At 36.3% G+C, this 18,829-nt stretch overlaps 2 protein-coding genes across 2 annotated transcripts in view; one reads left to right on the forward strand and one right to left on the reverse strand.

Annotated features, from left to right (window-relative positions):
* Positions 1-369: 369 nt before the first annotated feature.
* Positions 370-18,829, reverse strand: part of LOC125232107 (collagen alpha-1(IX) chain-like) — a 256,174-nt gene continuing 237,714 nt past the window's right edge. Inside the window, 12 exon segments of the mRNA XM_048137722.1 lie at positions 370-2,846; positions 3,363-3,443; positions 3,861-4,004; positions 4,705-4,884; positions 5,308-5,438; positions 6,565-6,708; positions 8,141-8,233; positions 9,405-9,508; positions 9,844-9,924; positions 11,690-11,930; positions 16,009-16,107; positions 17,202-17,345. Coding sequence (XP_047993679.1) covers positions 2,741-2,846; positions 3,363-3,443; positions 3,861-4,004; positions 4,705-4,884; positions 5,308-5,438; positions 6,565-6,708; positions 8,141-8,233; positions 9,405-9,508; positions 9,844-9,924; positions 11,690-11,930; positions 16,009-16,107; positions 17,202-17,345 — 1,548 coding nt within the window. The 3' untranslated portion in view covers positions 370-2,740.
* On the forward strand, positions 12,513-15,455 carry LOC125232105 (cytochrome P450 6B5-like). Its single transcript, XM_048137720.1, has 2 exons — positions 12,513-13,990; positions 15,065-15,455. Exons 1-2 carry the CDS (start codon positions 12,625-12,627, stop codon positions 15,235-15,237), a joined length of 1,539 nt encoding a protein of 512 aa, XP_047993677.1. The 5' UTR covers positions 12,513-12,624; the 3' UTR covers positions 15,238-15,455.

Genomic DNA, 18,829 nt, shown 5'->3' on the forward strand with positions numbered 1-18,829 from the left:
TATAAAAGTTTAATTAATTTGTATAGCCACATATCTCTTTTGTTTCAGCAGCCGCAGAATGTTAGTTACCTAACATCTGAAGCATTATTTGGGTCATTTTTAGCAAAGTTGTCCCCCCACTTTTTTTTAGATTTGGAAATTTTTATGTGGTTTCCACTCAGAATCGCGAGCCCTATCAATCCTAATAGGAGAAAAAAAGTGTCCCAAGGTTTTTTCCCATTCCGTCACCATTTTTTCATACATCTTGTATGGCGGTAACGGAATGGAAGGTTTGAAAAATGTATTGAAATCTTGGGACATTTTTTTTCTTCTATCAGGATCGAAAGACCTCGCGATTCTCGCGAATATCAATCGCGTAAAAAATACAAAAAAAGTTTGGTGGACAAATTTGAAAAAAAAAAAATGTTTTTTTTATTCGGTCTTTTTAATGCTGACTGTACTATTTAAAATTACAAGCATGACTTAACGTTGTACGTCTTTTTGTCATAAAAGCTACAAGCTTTTATCTATGGCATGGCACTAAAATATTACGATTACATCTAGACGACATGCCATGACTTCGCAAGATTATCTACGTTTACTACAATCACGAAATAATAGATTTATGTTATATAAACAATGGTATCGCCGTGCATCGTCACATTTGTTTTTGTCAAATTCTTCAATTTGTCACATTCTGTATTCGTCACTATAGTAAGTTTTTGATAATATTTGTTGTTTGCCTTTTTTCTTTCGCATTTTCATGAACGCTGTATTTGTTGCTTTTCATAGTCGCAGTTCAAGAAACAATAAGACAAAAGACGATTCAATGAATATCGAATAATTCAGAATAAGAAAGGTTAAAAAGGTTTAAGGTTTAAGATCATTTAATCTCACAAAGAATTTTACAGTTCACTTAATACGAGATAAAACAAGTATAACAAAAATGATTAAAGAAGAAAATGACTGCTTACGAAAGTGATGAATGAAAAATGGGACAAATTTAAGAAATTGTCATAAAACGAAAAAGACCCGAGATGAATTTAAGAAAATTGCTTGCGTAGCCATATATATATATAGGGAAATCGGGACGAACACTTGAAAGGTCAGAATAGATGTCATTTTAGAAACCGCTTTAGGTACAGAGTACAGGACGTTGTCAAGCCATTAAAAATGTATCTGATATGTAGTAATGTGCCGATGAGAATATTCTTGTTTCTTAGAATTCCGTTCCAATGAAATGTCCAGTAAATACAGTAAATGTCCAACTTTCTTAAGATCATTGTTTCTTACTAGGAAATAACATACTTTCTTTCCTTTAGTTTATATCCTTTGCTTCAAATAACGTGTTTATGAAGTTTTGTGAGGTTTTTCTCTTTAGATTGGTCTTTAATAAATTATGATACCTATTATATTTCTTTAATATTAACGTTAAAGTTACAAATTATTTGCGTACACGTTTATATGGTATTTGTCTTATTTCTTTTACTATGCCATTACCTCCCAAGATAATGTTTCCGGAAATTTCTGTTCTCGGGAAAATATCGGAAACGGCACATCGCTACTACTGAAATGACAGTAAAGGCAGTCGGTTATAGTGCCGCGGTGTTATTATCACGCTAGGTGACTGTCGACAAGATGAAAAGATATGAAATCTAATCGCGTAGTATCATTTGAAATATGTACTAAGCACCTCATAATCATTTAAATATTTACTAAACTTATTATGGCATTTACAATAAAATTAACAAATGTTTTTTTTTTATTGGAAATATACAAAACACAATCTTTGGATTTTAATTAATAATTTATATAATTATGAAGTTACATTTGATAAATTATTTTAACACGTAATACCTTGGACGTAATTTTACCGTAAAAATGACTTAATCGTAAAATAATCATATAATATAAAGTATGTACAGTCTTATTTTCAATCGCATTTGTAATTTGTTATATTTTGCTTATTTGTGAATGTGCACGGGAAAACGCCCCACTTTGTCGATTGCTCTAAAGCCGCTTTGTCAGTTTATTCATAAAAAGATACAAGTAAATCTCGCCTTAATGGTAACCGACAAAGTGGGACGTTTTACTAAACACACTCACATTTATTTGCAATTTTTAAATAAGTATGCAATATTAAACCCCCTTACGAAGGATATTAAGCAATGTATCTATGACCCGATCCAAATATTTGCTGTAGCTATATAAGATAACTATTTGATATAAAATTGTCAAATGTTATTTAGTATGATATAATCCGATCCATTTTGTACCTAAGGCTAATTCTTGACAACGACGTAAGGATCGAATCGGGCCGCTAAACATTAAAAATGTCTTTATGCCTAAGTTACATTGCGTTTCTTATACCTACTTTAAATAAATAAACGAAATGAAAAATATATTGCAGATTCATCGACTTTCGACAATAACAAAGACTTGAAAGACCAAAAGCATGATACGCATGTATGCTATTATATCATACCTACACTATATAAGTATAAAAAAGGATGTACAGACAGCAACAACACTAACAATGTGTCGACAGAACTACGCCTACCTAATATAAGCTAGTTGCATGATAAGCTTAATTTAATAGGAATCTCATACGTACAAGTTAGACCACTTGATTCATATAATCTCATTGTATCAAATACGCCAGCCATTTCTTCGTTGTAAAATCCGCTTGACGTCTGGGCCGGAGGGTATGATTTAGCCTGAAAACTCAGGCAACGTCTCGGTGTGAAAATATAAATGCAGCCTAGTTTTCTCTGAAAGGTTGAGCAAATATTTCGTTTAGCAGCTGCTGGTATTCTTCCGCGTTATAGAGGTAATCTTCGTCGTCTAACAGGTTGGTCATATTGAACCTGCAAACACAATATGTTAGGTATAAATGAGAAAGTTCGCTAACTCAGAACATAGAGGAAAAAGAAGAAAATGTCGATAACTTTAGTTATCTAACTTGACACTACTATTTTTTATTAGGATGCAAAATGAAAATCTTTCCCTGTCCGCAAAATGTCACAAATGGCAATATCAGCTACATTTAATTTCTACTATAATTCTTATTTACATGAACATATTTACATAATTAATTAATTAATTTATTTAATTTTAGATTCGCAACATTTGCAACGTATAAAATAACTGATACTACAACCTGTTAGGGTCGATAGTGATTATATGTACTATAGTGTATTGATATTGACACAAATTGTACTTGGGTTGTACCTACTTCGTCTGTATATTAAGGTTCCCAAGATATTCTTTTATTAATGTGAGTTTATCGCAGAGATAGACGATATATCTGGGTCTGGAGATTGAGAGATGAGAAAACGTCATGTTTTCAGTATGAAATTACTTTATATAAAAAGATAGCTTACCTGGGTGCTTCTCTTTTATTACGCATAGTTTTCGATGACACTTCCACACAAAGGACTATGAAGTGGTTATTACAGGAGTACCTGAAACAAACCAAAACAAATTTATATGTGAATGTGCTCGGGAAAACGTTCCACTTCGTCGATTACTTTAAAGCCACTTTGTCAGTTTATTCATATAAAGATACAAAAATCTCGCCGTAATGGTAACCGACAAAGTGGGACGTTTTACTAAACACACTCACATATGATACACGTGTTACGGGAGCTGAATTATAAGATTTTGTTACAAGGGGAGCTACGATGCCACAGACAGACACACACACAAACAGACAGACAGACAAACAGACACGTCAAACTTAAAACACCCCGTCGTTTTTGCGTCGGGGTTTAAAAACAGTAGCAAGTCCGTAGGTTACAGTCGCATACCACCAGGTGGCTCGTATGTTCATTTCATATATCACTATAGTATAAATAAACTCTTTTCAGTTATTCGCTTACCTCTCTTGAGATAGCAGCTTATGGGAATACAGAGACGCAGCCAAGCCGGACCTATGAGGGTCATGAGAGGACCATTCTTCACAGAACGCGTCCAACGCTCTTTCGCCGCTCGCGTGTGAGCCATGCCAAATTATCTTGTGCGGCCTGGAAATGGTAAGTAGAAGTAAAACCCTTTATTGTACAAAAATAAACATAAAAGAGCAAAAAATAGCAAACGCATTGTTTAAAGTATACGTTAGAATTATATCATCGACCAGGGGGGCAATTTTTGAATCTCGCATACTTACGGATTTTGTCACTAAAATACCGGTTGAAAACGGTGACTTGCTTATTATTTTAAGTGACAATTTTCTGAATTCGAACGCGTGAGACTCAAAAATTGGCCCCCAGACCATTACAAGATTTGTACAGTCGAGTTCATAAATATATTATATACATTTCTTCACCCTAACTCATTGCAATAAGGTAAAAAAATGTATGAACTCGACTGTACCCAAGGTGCCAGTAGTATAAACTACGTAGCGACCGAAACGCAACTGACTCACTCGTAATAATACGGTCTAAATGATAGAAATAGAAGACTATAATAATACGCCACGTATCGTTAACAATTTGAAAGTTACCTAGGTTCAAATTATCTTTGTTGCAATCCAATCACATTGGTTAAAGTTTTGATAGCGATTAAATGAATACTTAGTTTTGGATAACAATTAAGATCACTTGAAATAAAATGTGCATTTAGAATAAATAAAAAAAAAACACAAAGTACTTTATTGCTTGTTGTGCAAAATAGATTCACAGAAAAAACTGTAACAGCATCTAAAATGGTAATACATGTATTTACCAATGTGGATCCGTCATCAGATTTTTCCCATCGAAGCTGTATATCCTGGAAGCGCCAGCCATGATGCCGCCGTTCCCGTCAAAGATGCTTGAAAAGGATTTGAAGATGACGTCACCACGGGTGTTCACCACTGGCAGATGGTGGTCGGCGAAGCGGACTGTAGCGTCTAAGTTTGTCGATCTGTTAGAAAAAAAAGTTGTGAGACGTTGGCACAATACAATATTGCAGTGTAGGTACGCAAGCTTTATTAGTGTAGCTAAGGATGTAGTAGATTTAGGCCAGAAGAGTTTCTGAACATAAGAAAACAGCGCCAGAAGTAGGTGCTTTGTTCTTCTGGACGCTCTTTGGACACTAATAAATATCATAAATACCAAAGACAAGTTCACGGAAAGCGGAGGGGCGGCAAGTCAAAGTTATTCACATATTTGACCGCGCAAATGAAATGAAAATGGCTTTTAATGCCGGTTACTGCGCCGCCACGTAAGTCCAGTCTATACCTCCTGATGACTGGGTTTCAAAAGTCAACATTTGGGGCCTATCTTCTACGCATAGGTAGCCGGTCGTCAGGGGGGGGGCCAGGACGCAAAGTCAGTCGCATCGTACCTGCTAGTGAGGAAGGCTCTGAAGGTCCCTCTTAGCCCGGCCCGCCGCGCTTGCCTGTAGCAGGAATAGTCTGCTCGACGCACGCCGTGCATGTTACCAGACATGGGCTCACTCAAGGCTGCCATCCGAAGCTATTGGCAAAGAGAAAAAATATAATTGAATTATTTTATTAGTACTTTATTATTACTACTTTTATTATTACTTCATGAAGTGGGCCATTTTTTTCAAAGTTGTCCACCCCACTTTTTTTTGGATTTGGAAATTTAAATGTGATTTCCACTCAGAATCGCGAGCTCTTTCAATCCTAATATAATAAAAAAAGGGTCCCAAGGTTTTTTTTGTTACCATTTTTTCAAACATTTTGTATGTATGTATGTATGTATGTATAAGCTTTATTGTACATAAAGGAAACAAAAGAGACACAGTTACAGAGTCAGTAATATACAATGTAGGCGGACTTATCCCTTAATGGGATCTCTTCCAGTCAACCTTTGAGCGAATTAACGTAACGAATTCAAAAATGGAATGGATAGATCTAACGAAAAGGTCTGAAAAATGTATGGAAATCTTGGGTAATTTTTTTTCTCCTATCAGGATCGAAAGACCTCGCGATTCTGAGTATGAATCGCGTAAAAAATACCCATGTTACAAAACAAGTGGGGTGGACAACTTTAAAAAAAAATGACCCAAGTACCTACCGTGCCGCCTTTACGTGGTGAGAATGTGGTGGAATTTCTATGAGGATTTCACGATGTTTCCAAATGACACATCACACGTAATGCTAGTGTGGTTTTAGTGGGCAGCCCTTTCCTATTTCAGAGTCGATATATCTAGGGAACAAGACTCTCATGCACATACCCTACAGCGCGGACTATGCGAAACTTCATTTTCATACCGTGAACACTAAAAAAATCAGGTACGCCGCCGCTGACCGGCATTGGAGACAGCTCGGCCACTGTAGTCACTTGCGTTTATGAGTTTTGATAATAAACAAGAGCTACACCATAATATATAATAGTACAAGTACAGAAGGCTCACTCCTTTGATGTTCACAAAATGCCGCCATACTAAATTCTTACCTACGTTAACAAACGGACCGCAAGCGAGCAGCCAACATTGAATTTTATTGCGCCGCGCGAAGGTCGTCGCCAATGAATGGGCCGCGAACTCGCGGCCGCTGACATGTACTTGTAGCGCGGTGATAGAATCGCGGAGTGAGCCGCCCCTGGCTACACGATAATCGCTACGGGTACTCACTCTGGGTCCATCAGAAACATCAGATTCACTGTGTATCGAGTTCGACAGTGGCATTTCATGCACCAAGCTAGCAGCCGGCATGGGCAGAGGCGCAGGCGCAGGGGTCGCTGGGGCCTGTGGTGACTGCGTTACGAGAGATCCGAGCTAGAACACAATTAAAAGAGTAAGTACTAACACAGAATATATAATAGTACAAATACAGAAGGCCCACTGCTTTGATGTTTCCGAAATGCCGCCTTTTTAAATACCTACAACATTCTTACAAAGAAACGAGCCGCACGTGCGCGGCGTCCGGTGATAGGGTTACCAATGGATCCAAATGAATTAATACTCACATTAAATGTTATATTATTATATTCAAGTCTTGAGTACTTTCTAGGTATATACGCTGTATTTATATATTTTTGTTCAAGGTTTCAACATCACAAGCCTTATTGAACTTTTCCGTGGGACTTAATCAGTAGTAGATCTGTATAAGAATGTCTTTTGGTATTTATTTTATTCAATGTGTCTATTTAATTAAGTATTATTAGCCATTCCACCCGCGGACATCGCTTAAAAAACCTCGCGACGTAAAGTAACAATAGAAAGTGCGAACGTGCATTCCGTGAGAATGTGCGCCACCCCTGAGTAGGCCGCGAACTCGCGGCCGCCAGGATATACTTGTAGCGCGGCGATAGGATCGCGGAGTGAGCCGCCCCTGGTACTAAGGCGAAACAGGACCCCTCATTTCTCCATACAAACGCTCCCAACTGTTTACTTCCTGCCAGCGTATCATGCTTCCAATTTTAACACTTATCCACGTGGATAAGACATCTGTCACTCTCACTCTGACATACTTGACAAAAGCGTGACGGATACTTTATTCACGTGGATAAGTGATAAAATTGGAAGCATAATACGCCGGCTGGTTTTTGTAGTTAGACCAATGATTTTTCCAACACTAAACTACTCAGACTAAAATTATATACAAACACGCGCGCGTTTTGTACACGCTGACGCGTGTCTCAAATCTAACCTATATGACAGAGTTGAAGCATGCGTCTTCACTTTTTTTAAATTTAGAAATGGGCTTACTCTTGGTCACTAGTTTAAGGCGACGACGTGGCCTACGATGGAGTGAGCTCACCTAGAAGATGCCTGTTCACCATAAATTTGAAGGTTGCCGGGTTATATGAGCTAGGAAATATAGCCGCCGGCATGAATAAGACGATTTATGTATGTGGACGAATGATGTCTGATGTGTGCATTAGCCATGTTTAGATAGGAATACGTTTTTATAATTAACTATATAGACTTTATGATGGTTCTATCATACATAAGGGTTTGTTCTTATTAGTGCAAAATTTATACGAGTTGTCTTTATCTGAAATTATGACAAAATGTGACTATTTTGGCACAGAACGCCACATATCAATAAATGTCGTGATCAAATCTTGATTCCGATCACACTCAGCTTTCTTAAAAGTTAATAAATTAAATAAAGTACCAGACTTTATTAGGTACAGAGTAACGACACAATAAAATGTATTGAGTTTATTACAAATTATGATAATTTATTTAAAAAAATACTTACAAGTACGTATTGCCATCCAGAATTCACCTTAACGAACAGGGCTTGCTCCTCAGTAACGTAAGCTAGAGCACCCACAGGACTTGCTGATGCCAACTGCATTTAAAAAAATAAAAATTTTTTTGTATTATTAATGTATTTAAAGTAATATTATTTTCGTATTTTTCTTTATCCTCACAAGCAGACAACAAAAACAAGAAGCTTAAACAACATTAACGACGTTTTTTACAATTTATAACATTTGAATGCTTTAACAGGCAATTTATAGTTTTTTTTTTATGGGATAGGAGGCAAACGAGCAGACAGGTCGCCTGATGGTAAGCGATCACCGCCGCCCATGGACACCCGAAACACCAGAGGTGTTGGAGGTGCGTTGCCGGCCTTTCGAATGTCGAACCAACTCGTACTTATCAACCAAAATAACGCCCGTTCTGGCCTAGGTGGTTAGTGACCCGGCCTGCTTCGAACACTTATTTGTGTGATGATCAACATTTTTTCTGAGTCATAGATGTTTTCTATGTAGACATATAAGTATTTGTATATCATATAGATAGGTAGATCGTTGTTTGGGTACCCACAAACCAAATCTTATAGAACTCATCTTGGGGCTTAATCAATCTGCGAAAGAATGTCCTATAATAGATATTTATTTATACTTATATTACGAGCTAAACTCACTTTTATAAGTACGTATGTAAGAAGTGTACAGATTTTGCAGGCTTTCATAATACGATATCTTACTAGCAGGCAAGCCGTATGCTTGTTTGCTACCGTGCGGTATAAAATAAGTATAAATAATTAAGGAAGAAAAAAAAACTAGTTTTAGATACCTATTGCAATTTGATTAATTTTAATTTATACCAAGTCTCAGGCTTTAGTGCTTATGCCTCGATAATGTTTACTAGTGACAATATTATCTTGGATTATACTTTAATTACACCACGTAAATTAGTAATGCATTCACTGGGTTTATTATCGTTTTATATCTTATCAGTTTAGTCCGTAGTTCAAAAGATATCAAATATTTATCAGTTCTTACTTTTTTTTTACATCTTAGAATATATATAGAGATCCCAGAAATTACTGATAATAATATACAAATACTTAGTAAACATCCATGACTCATCACACAAATGAATGCTTTTACGGGATTCGAACTCAGGATCATTAGCTTAGCAGGTATCTCTTAGCAGACGGCTATAACTTAAATTTTATTCAACATTACTACATACTTAGATAATATATTATTGTTCGAAGGTTTACATACCCTCATCATTTCTTCTGTAGTCTGGAAAACTGCAGCACCAGGCATAGTTGGAGCTGTATTAGCTTCTTCTGTTCTTTGACTGCTGGCGCCATACACGGGTTGAGCTACAAGAAAGCAATAAATAATTATAAAGAAATTCTTTGGGATAACTAAGTATACAGTTTATAAGACATGACAACCCAGACCAAACAAACTTTGGGACTAAGTATCTTTGCGGTACCCAAAAATTTTCCACAACTCCTTGGATTGAGCAGACTCAGAATGCACAAATTAAAACCAAAATAAGGTAATAAGATGAGATCTAGATTTACTTAAAAAAAGGCAGAACTTTATATAGCATAAAAAATAGTACATTACGATACAAGTGCGGAAAAGAGGAAAGACGAGACGAGTGGCGATATATAGCGAGCTACGAATTTTACGTTCATTGGTTACGTACCGTCTTTGTGTCGATCTTTTTCCTTAAGGTCTTTTAACTCCCTTAAAGCCTTGAGCTCGTCAAGAGCACTAGCTTTGACAGCTGAGAGCGGCGTGAATATTACAATAAATTGTTAGTAAGATCAACATTACTTACGTTTACTACAGAAAAAAACAAACAACTTATAACGTACATAATAATGACTATTTCAGCCGCTTAGAATGTTTCATTGAGCGTGCTCGTGTCGCCACCAAAAGTACGAAGTTATACAAAAATTGGTCTTATTTTTTAAACTTCGCCGAAATGAGCTGTATTTGCAACTAATTATGTCTTATATGGGACTACGGCGGTTTAAAACCTTAATGAGCCCAAGCTGTCTATTATGGTAGACAAAGCTCACGGAGCATTAGGCAGATAAGTACATTCGTACATCACGTCCAGAAATTCTGCCTCTCGATTGATCCACCTAGGTACGTAGTGAGTTTCTCGAGTGTTCTTAAGACACTTCTCACTACGAATATACGAAACAACGGGTCTTTTTTTTAAACACAAATAAAATCGACACATTAACTGGCTTGTCTTACTCAGCTTCGTGTGAGGACGAGGATAATTATTATAACAAAAAATAAAACGTTAAAACACTATTTATTACGTGGTGTGATAAGACTTATCTAAAAACCTAATTATCAATTCACCTGTGTTTCAACTTGTAACGTATCTAACCATTCTAATGATTTATATCCGATTTTAACGATCGCTTTTGTCGAAAATGGGGATTGACGCTCATCTCAGGTACTTATACCTAATTTCCAATTTTTTTTAAACGAATAAATCGGCGTGAGCGAGCTTCCAGGTTAAGGTCGTTTCAAAATAATATCCAAGCCATAACAACTTTTGAAATCTAAATTTGGGTCAGAGGATATAATTATTATGTTTCAACTATATTGATAAGATTTTTACTTGGCCATACAGAATTGGGTGCCATATACCGCTAGGCTATGATGAGTTAATAATATTAAGCAAATGGACTTAATAATTACCTAAATAACTGACCTGCAGTCCAAACTCCAATACGACATAAATAATACGATATCTGGTTCCTAGTATTTATTGCTATTAAGTAGAATTCATCATAAAGTTAATATTAAACAAATTGACTTAATAATTGCCTAAATAACTGACCTGCTGTCCAAACTCCAATGGGCATTTTCGCGAGAACAACCACCAAAATATTTTTTCTTATGTAAATTTATTGTTTATCTACTCCGAATCACGAGCCCTTTCGATGTAGGGCAAAAAACAGGAGACAACAAATAGTCCCAAATTTTCAATTTTTTTGCATTGGTATTTTCCACTTTGCAACCGCGGTAAAAAGTGTTTGAAAAATGGTAACAAAGTGGAAAAATTAAATAAAAATTTTCCTTTTTTTTACCTAGTAGGATTGAAAGGGCTCGTGATTCTGAATAGGAAAAACATTCAATTTACCTATTTAAAAAAAAAAAAAGGTTTTGAATCTTTTTTCGCGAAAATGCCCCAATACGACACAAATATAACGATATCTGGTTCCTAGAATTTATTACCGAATTGCCTATTAAGTAGAATTCATCATAAATTATTGCTTCCCTAAATGGTACGGAGCCTCTGTTATTATAATGTATGTATACGTATTATGTTTATGTAGGTACCTATTACCTACCTAGACCTACTTACTGCTTCTATTTTAAGTTGCATTTTCTAATATGGCTATTTTAACTAGTTATGTAAATACTTAAATAAGCATAAACTTGTACTATTCAATTGTCCTTTGAAATTGTTCAAAATGTAAGCATTCTTGAACATATTAATTTTAAGAAATTGAATTACTTACGCGGCCGTCCAAAAAACTTCGTATTTCCATGTACAGGATGTTCTTCATAAACGCTCATGCCTGGTTCTCCTTTAGGTCCGATAATGGAGACACCGGGAGGTCCTGGGGGTCCCGGGGGCCCTGGAGGCCCGGGAATGTATTGGACAGGGTCGGACTTGGGGCCTGGGGGACCAGGTGGGCCCATAACACCTGGAGCACCTGGCACGCCGTCATAACCTCGATCGCCTTTTTCACCTTTGAGCTAAATAAACAGATATTTCTTAGTAATCTAATGACAATAACAGTATCTAAATTTATTTGAAGGACCAATTTTAAACGACCTTTAGAGTTCAGTGGCTGCATGTCCGAAAAAATAAATATTGTGCGGATTTTAAGTATGAGACCGATTAAAAACCGGTTTTGTAAGTAGAAAAAATGAGTAGGTAGGTAATATGTATTATTCATCATATTTTTTTATAAAAAAAATCATACAATTAGGTACAATTGTTTTCTGTTGTATTTATAACAATGTTTTACTGCTGAAAGTAAGCGTAGTTTGAATGAAATTCAGAAAAAGTAATAATAATTGATCTGAATTTAAATTCACTACAACGTAAACATGAACTATTCAATTTCATAGTAATTAAGTACTTTGATTATGCTAATATTTTCCATAACAAAAATCGATAAAAATCAACATGATATCTAATATACATTAAAATCGAATACGCATTTGGGTTACCAGCATACATAATTATAATGGTACTGATAATGACTTATATAATAAATAACATTGATTTCAATAACGCGTGTGCCGTAGTCGTGTTGTTTACATATATTATATTAATTATCATTTACTCTTAACTTATCTTTAAACTTCAACGCGCGTTGCTCAGTGTTGAGTAATGTTTTGGTTTGGGCAGTCGTGTTATTGAAGTTAATTGTGATTAGCAAACATGCTCACGATAATAGTGGTTTCAATAGTGTTTTTTGTTGCTCTATATTTATATGGAACCCGGACATTCAACTACTGGAAAAATCGGGGAGTGAAACATGATAAACCCTATGCGTTTTACGGGAATAATTTTCGTCAATTTGTGCAGCGTTCAAGTCTAGCTATGACAGCAACAGAATTGTACAGGAAGTATCCCAATGAGAAAGTCATCGGTTACTACAGAAGCTCAACACCGGAGCTGGTTATACGGGATCCAGAAATTGCTAAAAGGATAATTAGCACCGATTTTGAGCACTTTTACGGAAGAGGATTACATCCAGATAAAATAGTGACAGAACCCCTTATGAAAAACTTGTTCTTTGTGGACGGAGATTTGTGGCGGTTGCTGCGACAAAGGTTTACGCCAGCATTTAGCACGGGCAAATTGAAGGCTATGTTTCCACTTATTACTGAAAGAGCGGAAAAGTTACAACAATTAGCTGAAGAGGTAACTCATTTGGATTCCTACGATTTGCGGGAACTCATGGCAAGATATACCACCGATTTCATAGGAGCGTGTGGATTTGGAATTAACATGGATTCGCTGAGTTCAGAAAATTCTGAGTTTCGAAAACTTGGTAAGAGAATATTCCAGAGAACCCCAAGAGACGCGCTTAGAGGCGCGTGTAAGTTCATGTTTCCCGAATTATGCAATAATGTACACTTGCTAGCACCTGAAATCGAGGAATCCATGCGTCACTTAGTTTTGTCAGTTTTAAAAGAGAAAAATTATAAACCATCAGGCAGAAATGATTTCATAGACTTATTGCTTGAGCTCAAGGAACAAGGTGATATGGTTGGAGAGTCTATAGAGAAAAAAAATGAAGACGGTACTCCTATAATAATTAATCGGGCACTAGATATAGAACTTATGGTGGCACAAGTATTTGTTTTCTTTGGCGCAGGGTTTGAGACGTCTTCTAGTGCATCTAGTTATCTTTTACATCAATTGGCATTTAATCCTGATTGTCAAGTGAAAGCACAGGAAGAAATTGATAGAATGCTGTTAAAACACAATAATAAAATAACATATGACGCTGTGAAAGAAATGACGTATTTAGAAATGGCTTTTAATGAAGGAATGAGGATGTATCCTCCTGTAGCATTTATATATAGAGAGTGCAAATCTCCTAAATATACGATACCAGAGATTGACATAACGATTGACGAAGGTGTAAAAATAATGATACCAACGCAAGCAATTCATAACGATGAAAAATATTTCGATGAACCAGAAAAATTCAATCCTGAGAGATTCAATCCAGAAAATAAACAGAACAGGAAATATATTTATATGCCATTTGGAGAAGGACCAAGAGCGTGTGTTGGTATGTATTTAAAATATAATAAAACCGGTAGATGTACTTGCGATATCTGTTTTCGCAGCCAGTTATTGGTTGTTATTATAGTTATGTTGTCGTAATAGGTGTAATAATAGCACATAATGAAGGGTTTTATTATGCTTCATGCGGCATATAGATATCTCTATGCGGCATATTATGACCCCATAGATATATCTATAGCCGCTCTAAGAACTGAATTATTTAGGAGAGAAAACTAGATTTGAGAGATTATTATTAATTAAATAAAAGAGACGATGTATGTATTATATTTACAATAGTCTCTCCGTGTGGTGACGGGTTAAACATTTCACCATCCCTTTCCTCTCGTGGGTGTCATAGAAGTCGGCTGTGGGATATGGGTTCAATTGTTTTGCGGGCTAGCAACATGTCAAAGCAATATCACAATTTCGTTAACTTTCAACTCCTTAATTGCTAAAACTGGAACTTGAGCAGTTTCATGTGATTTGCATACCTCTGTTGGGAATAAAGACATATATGTTTATGTTATGTGTGTATGTGTTATTATACAAAAAAATGTTAAAATCATTCTAGTTTGGAAGTTAATGCACTGTCACACAAAAATGCACTGTTGACCGCTTGAAGTATAAAACACAGGTGTGTACAGTCAGCTGCAAAATTGCATGGAGAAATTATGAATGAATTCATTGATAAATTCGCCATGCACTTTTGCAGCCTACTGTACCTACTTGTATTTGAATTCTGTCTTCGGTACATAAGAAGTCAACAAAGTCTGTTTACAACAGTGTCTTATTTTATTGAACGTACGGCAATTGTTTTTTGTTTTTCAAATCGTAAAATGAACAATTTAGATTAAATTGTTTTTACTTTTTAGCTTCAGATCAGATGCTCTTGAGTTAGCATTTATCGCATATCTCTTTATTATCAATGTAACATCTACGATCCGGCGGATGTCCGATATCCCATACAATACAGGCGCCATCTTGGAAAAATCCTTCCGACATCCGATATCGTGGATAGTGTGAAAGAAACATCTACAGGCCCAAAAAAAAAGTATTTTTTTATTTTTATCCATTGCAGGAGCCCGTTTGGGCCAAATGCAAGCTATGGCCGGCGTGGCAGCAATTCTACAGAAGTTCTCAGTGGAACCCGCGGCCTGCTCAGTAAGGAACCCACAACCGGAACCTACTGCGATTGTTGCCGAGGGTTTTGTAGGAGGTTTACCCGTCAAATTGAAAAAGCGGATTAAGTAGCGGATGTATTGAGAGATATCGGATGATTTAATACTTACTATCTTATCATAAATATCAATTATGTATGATGGATAATCGATTTAGACTATGCGGTTTTGTGACGTGTTGGTGATAAATTCGAGACATTTTAATAATAATGCAGAGAACTATAAACATATTGGAAACATCTTCATGACTGAATGTGAAAAAAAGGTTTTTAATTAAACAATATTAATACCTATCCAGTTTTAGTAAGACTATTTTTTTTCTATGCATGAAACTTAAACTGGGTGTAAGAGGTATGGTAAGGAGGTGTATGATATGAGGGATGATATGAGAGTGAAGGAAACGAAAGAAGTGTATCAGGATATCCAATATCCGTGGTTTCTGCTTACCCGGAAAACATGCGCCACAAAGTGTATGGTTGAAATATGCATGACATTATTTTTTAATAGCCGTTGAAGTACATCGTACCTATGACAATATCGCATCGAACGGGACGCATTAAGGCTGGCGTCCTCTAGGTTCGTCGAATTGAATCGCAATAATTTGTCTTCTATAGGTACATTTACTATGAAATTGCGTCCATTGGCGATCCATCAAATCGAACAGAATTAACCGTTCATAGTAAATGTGCAGAAGGCGAATTATTGCGATTAGACAAAGCCTTCGCAAGGAACAAGTTGCATCGTTGCGTCCATTTACGGTATGGTCGATTCTTTACATTGCGATCATAACTAGTCATACTCGTAAATACATGTTTTTTGTCTAAGTTTTATATTTCGCGCTTACCGTAGATATATCCAGGAGGCTTTCACCCGGTTCGCCCTTGTCTCCTTTTGGTCCGACAGGGCCAGGTAATCCAGGTTTTCCGGAAGACCCGGGTCTGCCCTAAAAGAAACGATAATTGTTTCAATTCGTAATATATAAACGTCGTTTGTATTTGCATAGTATTACATTGAGTGTACTATTTACCTGGCCATCCTAGTAGCAAAACAGAAAGAAACATGTTTTAATTTATGAGCTAAAAATTTCATTCAGAGACTCGCTTTCAATATGCAATTATTTTTTTAATTGACTACTCTCTTATCGTTAAATGTCAGATAAAAAAAAGTTAAATATGGCTTGATTTCATCAAGCTTCTTGATTTCATAAAGCCAAGGTTAGTCTTTATTTCTACAAACAGTAGACAGACTTTATTGAAAAGTTGATTTAAAAAAAAAAATGTATAAATACAAAATGCCAAACTCATCTCTAACTTTAAAGCGAGGTATTTTAGGAGGAACAAGGTTAATAGCTCATCTTTTCTAACCTCTGCATCAGTAATTCGCAGTCTAAGCAAAAGGTAAAACAGGTAATACAAACCACTCATACATGCAACCCAGGTCGCCTTTATCGCCCGGTCTGCCCGGAGGGCCCGGCAATCCTTGTATTCCTTACATGCCGCGTGAAACGCTAGCACCCGGTCTACCTCTGAGTCCTCAAGGTTCAACGTCACTTTTCCTCGATCTCAAGGTCCCACAAGGTCAATTATTAATAGCAAAGACATATATAACTCCGTAAAGAAAGATAAAGTCTAATAAAAAAACGTACCTCGGTACCATACAGAAAAAGGTACGGTGGCCTAGATGGCATTACACCTTTGGGGTACGCTCAGCTAGATGGCGCTAATATTAATATTTGACATTTTAAAACATATCAAGCTAAGAATATGGTCCAAATTGTCAAGACTGAGGTTCAAAAAGGTGAGGTGAGTTTATAATTTATATAAATAGTAGTGTTACTACTTAAACAACAAATCAAAAAATATTTAATAAAATAATTTGATTTGTTCCCTACATCGGTGAGGTTTAAAAGTTTTAAGCCTGTGTCAAGAGATGGCAGTCTACGCACTGTAATTACACATTTGACTTCGACAGTACATCTCTATAATACTCGATCCTCTTTGTCAATAGTAAAGCAAAATTATGAATGGTAATACGAACCACCCATCCAGGGAAGCCAGTGTCGCCCTTATCACCCGGTCTGCCCGGAGGGCCCGGCAATCCTTGTATTCCTTGCAAGCCGCGCGGGCCGCTCGTACCGGGTCTGCCTCTGCGTCCACGAGGTCCAGCGTCACCTTTCTCGCCCTGAGAACATTAATGTGGAAGTTAGCGTGTAAAAGCACTATGACCTTGTTACGAAACCGTTCAAAAACCACTCTGGTTTTTGACCCTTTCTTCGTTAATGTTTGTAATTAAAAATCAATTTTTAATTTTATAAAAATAATAATAATTCATTTTAATTCTAATTCATTATCATGTAACTGTTGACATATCAATTTTTATTTAATATTTATTGATAAATTGCATATTTTTCAAATAAAATATTCATTGGAATGTATAACTGAAATCGAATTTCGAATCACTACTTATTCACAAATGGCAATATTCAAAATTCAAATTTGACAGCTTTTAGAGCTTTCAAAAACTTACGGTTTGTTACGTACAATGTCACGATTGATTTCATCAAAATTTTACCAGATACCATTTTATAAATAAATGTTTAACTAATTAAACTGGTTATATAAAAACATACCCAACCTAATAGAGAAGAAATCGTTATCAGTCTAAAGCCTATAATCTGTTGTACTATCTTATCTTATCTTATCTTAAATCTGCGGGGGCCCTTACGGATACACTTCGACCCATCGGGATCTTTTGTGCAATTACCCCCTACGATCCTAAGATCCTTCAGCTATTCAGGAGCTTCTCGACCATCTCCACGTATCGGATGATGAGGCTCATGGGTAGCTCTCTGAAGTCCTTCGGTGCCAGGTAGCCTGCTCCAAAGTTCTTCATTCTTTGTCTGGCGAGGGCGTGACATTCACACATTAAATGTCTGACGGTCTCTTCCTCTTCGCCACACATGCGACAATCAGTGTTGTCGGCGTGTCCCATCTTGGCCAAAATTCCTTTGACCCCGTAATGGCCTGTGAACACCCCCGTTATAATTTGGAGTTGTCTTTTGCCTAGCTTCCCTAGCTTTTTGCTCCATCCAGAGTCTACCCTCTGCATAAAGAGCTTTGAATGCTTGTGAAAATCTGTTGTACTAAGTGCTATATTTATCTACCATTCTTCATCACATTTCACCTACTCAAAGGTTAGCTGAAAGAAATCCCTTAAAGGGATAAGTTCGCCTTCGTACTGTCTATACTGTGTCATATTTGTGTTTTGTACAATCAAGAGTTTATACATACATACAAATTGCTTTAAACTTCGAGTTTGCATAATAACATATGACATCGATCTTGCCAGTACGTAATAAAAGCATTTTTTTGTTTAAATATTTGCACCGTCAATAATTTCCAAATAGAGGTACCTAATGGTCACAATATTGAAACATTTAAATATACGGATGTACTCACGTGATCTATTATGTATGTATCGCCATTGGCGACATGTTTCGAGTCATATCAGGTATGAGTGCTCACGGCGGCTAATCTCCGTGCCGTGCGTAATTGCGTATCTATAGATTAGGTCCTAAATATTTGAATATGTCTCACGAAATCACAATATTAATGTAAAAAATCCTTAAGACTCTTACAGGTAACAAAATAAACTGTATAAATCAG

Source organism: Leguminivora glycinivorella, chromosome 12, assembly GCF_023078275.1.
Source record: "Leguminivora glycinivorella isolate SPB_JAAS2020 chromosome 12, LegGlyc_1.1, whole genome shotgun sequence".
NCBI lineage: Eukaryota > Metazoa > Arthropoda > Insecta > Lepidoptera > Tortricidae > Leguminivora > Leguminivora glycinivorella.

What these genes read in the sequence shown, in the direction of transcription:
- LOC125232105 (XM_048137720.1), top strand. Translation starts at nt 12,625, where the DNA reads ATGCTCACGATAATAGTGGTTTCAATAGTGTTTTTTGTTGCTCTATAT. An exon ending in AGGACCAAGAGCGTGTGTTG is followed by an intron (nt 13,991 to 15,064) that starts GTATGTATTTAA and finishes TATCCATTGCAG; the next exon opens with GAGCCCGTTTGGGCCAAATG.